This window comes from Pelophylax lessonae, assembly GCF_965119305.1.
Source record: "Pelophylax lessonae genome assembly, chromosome: 7".
Classification (NCBI taxonomy): domain Eukaryota; kingdom Metazoa; phylum Chordata; class Amphibia; order Anura; family Ranidae; genus Pelophylax; species Pelophylax lessonae.
This window is the reverse complement of record NC_138774.1, coordinates 93679399-93685081: the sequence shown is the minus strand read 5'-3', so window position 1 is coordinate 93685081 and position 5683 is coordinate 93679399. Positions and strand designations below refer to the sequence as shown.

General features: G+C 49.8%; 1 protein-coding gene across 1 annotated transcript; it reads left to right on the top strand.

Moving 5' to 3' along the window:
- The first annotated feature begins 3288 nt into the window (after window positions 1-3288).
- On the top strand, window positions 3289-5445 carry LOC309560369 (heat shock 70 kDa protein). Its single transcript, XM_082263999.1, has one exon. The coding sequence runs from the start codon at window positions 3459-3461 to the stop codon at window positions 5391-5393; it is 1935 nt and encodes a 644-aa protein (XP_082120125.1). The 5' UTR covers window positions 3289-3458; the 3' UTR covers window positions 5394-5445.
- The last annotated feature ends 238 nt before the right edge of the window (window positions 5446-5683 follow it).

Below are 5683 nucleotides of genomic sequence, written 5' to 3'. Positions count from 1 at the left end.
CTAATACAATAATGCAAGCATGCTTAGCTTCAGCACACACAGTATTCAAAGTCCCACTAAAAGTCAGGCTCAACCAGCAGATAAATCTCAGACAATCGACTCTTTCTATTCTAGACTGCATGCTGGTCACGTCTGTAGACACCATAAACCAACAACCCTCTGTTCAGCTGTTTAATAAGCAGGGCTAAAGGGGAAGTACCTGCCCTCTACAATTATCCTCCTCTTTACCCTGCCCCAGAATGCTTATCCACACTAAGCATAAAGATCTGCAACCACTATAAAGCCTGGCACCTTCTACTGGGTGCAGATAGTGGCAATACTCCAGCTTTATAAAGACCTGTTAGTAGCACCACTGATAAGGATGTACAGCTGGTCCTCCTGTACCAGGCCCGGGCCCCACCAGTTCAAAAAGGGGACCTGGGCACCAGCCGAGCAGGAAGGCCAGCTGTACTGCCTTATGGTTCACACCGTGCCTCCCTCTGCAGCACTTCCGGCTTCCTCCTTCTACTCCCTCTGGCTGTGCTGCAGAGGGAAAAATCTGTGCCCCCACCCCCATCACTCTGATCACTTTCACCCCCACTCTCTTGATGTTTGCCCCCCCCCCCCCCCCCCGTGTGTTATATTTTTCGCCCAGCACTACCAACTTCCCTCCTCTCTAACCCCTTCCTTTCCTGAATGAACACAGTGAGCAATCGGTACCAATCGCTCCTTTGTCCATTCATAGCTCTTTTACTGTGCTTCAGTTTGTGAATGAACAGAAAGTCTCAGAGCACTTCCTATTCATTTCTGGAGCTGAGGCTGCAGAGAAAGGGACTGATAAATCTCCCTTCTCATTCCCTTTCTCTGTCTCAAATGTGAGAATCAGAGGTCTGTTTAGATTCCTAATATTTCATCATTTCGTTTCGGTTGCTGCCCCCCGCGTCATCACGTTCATGCGGCCGGCCCGCCCTCCAGTGACGCTTCCGCTGCCTGTGATTGGTTTGTTATCTCCCGGCTGTTATTGCTGCTGCTGGCCAGTCACAGTGTCTCCAGGCAAACCGCGGCCGGCCCTCCCCGCTGCCTGATTGGTTCACGATCATCTCCTCGGCTGCTGCTGGCCAGTGACAGCGCAGACCCGGAAGGCGAAGTAAATAGTATGTGGCACTGGCAATAAAATAACATTAGGGAATAAAATAATACATTAAAATAATTAAGCATCCGCTCCCCGCTCCTCCACAGTAAATAATTCCATGACTTTTCCAAAACCTTAGTGTGTTTCCTAAGTTTCCATGACCTTTCCAGGCCTGGAAAGTGTCATCTACAAATTCCAAAACTTTTCCAGGACCGTACGAACCCTGCCCATAGGCGTAGTCAAGCTTTTTCCTGTCTAGTGTCCTACTCCTGTAGGGGGCAGCATAACCCAACTTTCAAGAAGACATGGAGCTGTGTCCGTCAATGAACTAAAGAGAAATAGACTTGGTCCTTAAAGCAGAGTTCCACCCAAAAATGGAACTATTTTGCTCCCCCCCCCCCCTCTGGTGCCACAATTGGCACCTTTCAGGGGGCAGGGGGGGAACGGGTACCCGTTTTTTACAGGTACCCCTTCCGGGACATGGTGCCGCGGCCATCCGTCCCTGAAGTTCGGCCCCCACCACCGAGCCAATAGAAATGCGCAGTGCGCTTCGCTCCTCAAGGCTTCAGTGCCGGGTTCCCTTACCGGCAATGGCGGCGGCAGCACCCGACATCGCTGGACTCCAGGACAGGTAAGTGTCCTAATATTAAAAGTCAGCAGCTACAGTATTTTTGGAGGGGAAGGCAGAACTCCACTTTAAGTGGTTAAAGCGGGGTTCCGGGCACAGAAACCATTTTTCAACAAACGTACCCCCGGGACAGTCGGGGCTAGTACATTCCACAATGGCTATCCACTGATCTGTCCCGGTTCGCACTTACCTTTTAGAAGAAATACTCACTTTTAAAACTTCTTCTCCAGCATTGCCATCTCTGTTGTGGGCAGCTGAAGCCAGCGCGATCCTCTTCGGCGTCCTCTTCCGCGTCTTCTTGTCCCAGAATGCGCCTGCACCGGCCCCTCTCGTCACTTCCGCTGCGGCGCCGCATTCCTCCACAGCTACTGGGCATGCCCAGAAGCTGTTTAGCGGGGAATGCGGCGTCGCCCCGGAAGTGACGAGCGGGGCCGGTGCCGTCGCATTGATTCCTGGGAGCGATGACGTTCAGCTCCCAGGAATCATCGCAAGACAGGAAGTGACGTCGGAGCCGCGGCACCGAGGGAGGAAGTAGAGAATAGGTGAGTATATTCAATCTCCAATTACAAGGTGAGTGAAAAAAAAATGCCTAACTATCCAATTCCTTTTCAGGTGAGGGAGACCAAGCGGATGGGCACAAAAAAAAAAGTTAGTTTTTGTGCCCGGAACTCCGCTTTAACCAATATCATTCCAATATAAAAATAAAACTAGCTTTAGATATATTTCTTACCATTGTGCATCTACTGACACCTAGTGGTCAAATTGAAGTAGTGCTTCTGCTGCGGACAAACTCCTGATATTTCTCTACAATGATAAGACATAACAATGAGGCGGAGTCATTGTATACCGAGAACTAATCATACACATACTACGTCATTTGTTCGCCATAAATATGGCACAATAAGCCTGAACTAAACTCAATGAGCCCTGACTCTATATAGTATTATACCATCATAGTACGTATAGCCAGTACACGTTATGCTTAGAGAACGTCACACAGACTAGCCGGGTGAATTTATACCACGTAGAGTTCTCTATATCGCCTCAGTGTCTGCATCCCTTCTCCTCCAGCTTTGAAGTCCGACCCCGCCCCCTCACAACACTGATTGGCCGAGCTGTTCTCTGACTGACATCTCCATCTGGCACAGTCGTGAAGCTTCTCCTTAGCCCGCCCCCTCACAGCACTGATTGGCCGAGCCGTACTCTGACTGACATCTCCATCTTCTCCTTAGCCCGCCCCCTCACAACACTGATTGGCCGAGCTGTTGTTTGACGGACAGCTCCCTCTGGAACGCTCGCGAAGCTTCTCCTCTCCTATTGACGTAATTGACACACCCGCCGCCTCTGATTGGACAGAGCTCTCTGGGGCTGGAAGCTTTGGGAAAGTTCTGCGGTTTGGGTGCCTCATGATTGGCTGGTTGTGCGTGGAACGCTCAGGAAACTTCGGGAAAGTTGCTAAGCGACGTAATAATTATCGAGGACCGCTCTGCGATTGGCTGGAAGCGGCGTGACGTCCCGTACAGGAGAGGAATATATAGAAGTTTTGTAAACCGGTGTGATAATCTCTACAGAGTCCAATAGCAGCCATAGACTGGAGAGAAGAGAGCGGATACACAGCGATCATATCACAGCCTGTGATCACTGAGAAGAATCCAGCAGAGAGAGTCCAGCAGCAGTCCAGCTTCTTCACTGCAAGACTTCATTATTACTTCCAGAGACATGGCATCTAAAGGAGTGGCGATTGGCATTGACCTGGGCACCACCTACTCCTGTGTGGGGGTTTTCCAGCATGGCAAGGTGGAGATCATCGCCAATGACCAGGGGAACCGCACCACCCCCAGCTACGTGGCCTTCACTGACACCGAGAGACTGATCGGAGATGCTGCCAAAAACCAGGTGGCTCTGAACCCCCAGAACACCGTCTTTGATGCCAAGAGGCTGATTGGCCGGAAGTTTGATGATCCCATAGTGCAGTCTGACATGAAGCACTGGCCCTTCCAGGTGGTGAGCGATGGAGGAAAGCCCAAGGTCAAGGTGGACTATAAGGGAGAGATGAAGACCTTCTACCCTGAGGAGATTTCCTCTATGGTTCTGGTGAAGATGAAGGAGACAGCAGAGGCGTACCTGGGCCACCCGGTCACCAACGCCGTCATCACCGTTCCAGCCTACTTCAATGACTCTCAGCGCCAGGCCACCAAGGATGCCGGGGTAATCGCTGGACTCAATGTGCTGAGAATCATCAATGAGCCAACAGCAGCAGCCATCGCCTATGGCCTGGACAAAGGGGGCCGTGGAGAGCGCAACATCCTCATCTTCGACCTGGGAGGGGGCACCTTCGATGTCTCCATCCTCACCATCGATGATGGCATCTTTGAGGTAAAAGCCACAGCGGGTGACACTCATCTGGGTGGGGAGGACTTTGATAACCGCATGGTTAACCATTTTGTTGAGGAGTTCAAGCGCAAGCACAAAAAGGACATTAGTCAAAACAAGAGGGCCCTGAGGAGGCTGAGAACAGCTTGTGAGAGAGCCAAGCGCACCCTGTCCTCCAGCACCCAGGCAAGCATTGAGATTGATTCTCTCTATGAGGGCATTGACTTTTACACCTCCATCACCAGAGCCCGCTTTGAGGAACTGTGCGCTGATCTCTTCCGTGGTACCCTGGAACCCGTTGAGAAGGCCCTGAGAGATTCTAAGCTGGACAAATCACAGATTCATGAAATTGTCCTGGTTGGGGGCTCTACACGTATTCCCAAAGTACAAAAACTGTTGCAGGATTTCTTCAATGGAAGAGAACTTAACAAGAGCATCAACCCAGATGAAGCCGTGGCCTATGGGGCTGCTGTTCAAGCTGCTATCCTGATGGGAGATAAGTCAGAGAATGTGCAGGACCTGCTGCTACTAGATGTGGCTCCTCTTTCCTTGGGCCTAGAGACAGCTGGTGGGGTCATGACTGTCCTCATCAAACGTAATACAACCATTCCTACCAAGCAGACTCAGGTCTTCACCACTTATTCTGACAACCAGCCCGGTGTCCTCATCCAGGTATATGAAGGAGAGCGAGCCATGACCAAAGACAACAACCTTCTAGGCAAATTTGAACTGAGTGGCATCCCTCCCGCTCCCCGAGGAGTGCCACAGATTGAAGTCACCTTTGATATTGATGCCAATGGCATCCTCAATGTATCGGCTGTGGACAAGAGTACCGGCAAACAAAACAAGATAACAATTACCAATGACAAAGGTCGTCTGAGCAAAGAGGAAATTGAGAAGATGGTGCAAGATGCAGAGAAATACAAATCTGATGATGATGCACAACGAGAGAAAATTGCTGCCAAGAACTCTCTAGAATCTTATGCTTTTAACATTAAGAGTATGGTGGAAGATGAGAACATGAAAGGCAAGATAAGTGAGGAGGAGAAAAAGCTAATCTCTGAGAAGTGTAAAGAGACCATTGCCTGGCTGGAGAACAACCAACTGGCAGAGAAAGATGAGTACACCCATAAGCAGAAGGAGCTGGAAAAGGTGTGCCAACCCATCATTACCAAGCTGTACCAGGGAGGCATGCCAGGTGGAATGCCAGGCTCTAGCTGTGGTGCTCAAGCCAGACAAGGCACCAGCAGCTCAGGACCTACAATTGAAGAAGTAGATTAAAAAGAACACTGTAATAAATAGACTGGACTGTTACTGCACTATAGTTCTGTGTGCCAGGCAAGGCAGCATCCAGGACATACCATTGATTGGGTGGATTAAGAACTTTAATGGCACACTTTTTTTACCACCTACAGAGAATAACAAGGGCAAAGACAAGCTATTTACAGCCTTAAAGTGGTTTGAACTTCTTACCTGAAACCACTGACATTATAGTTCAGAAAGCTTGCATAAAAAAATGTAACCCCTTGTGGACTACAAAAAACAAAACCCTGATTTTTTTTTTTTTTGGC

Coding starts and splice junctions, on each gene's coding strand:
- LOC309560369 (XM_082263999.1), top strand. CDS start 3,459: ATGGCATCTAAAGGAGTGGCGATTGGCATTGACCTGGGCACCACCTAC.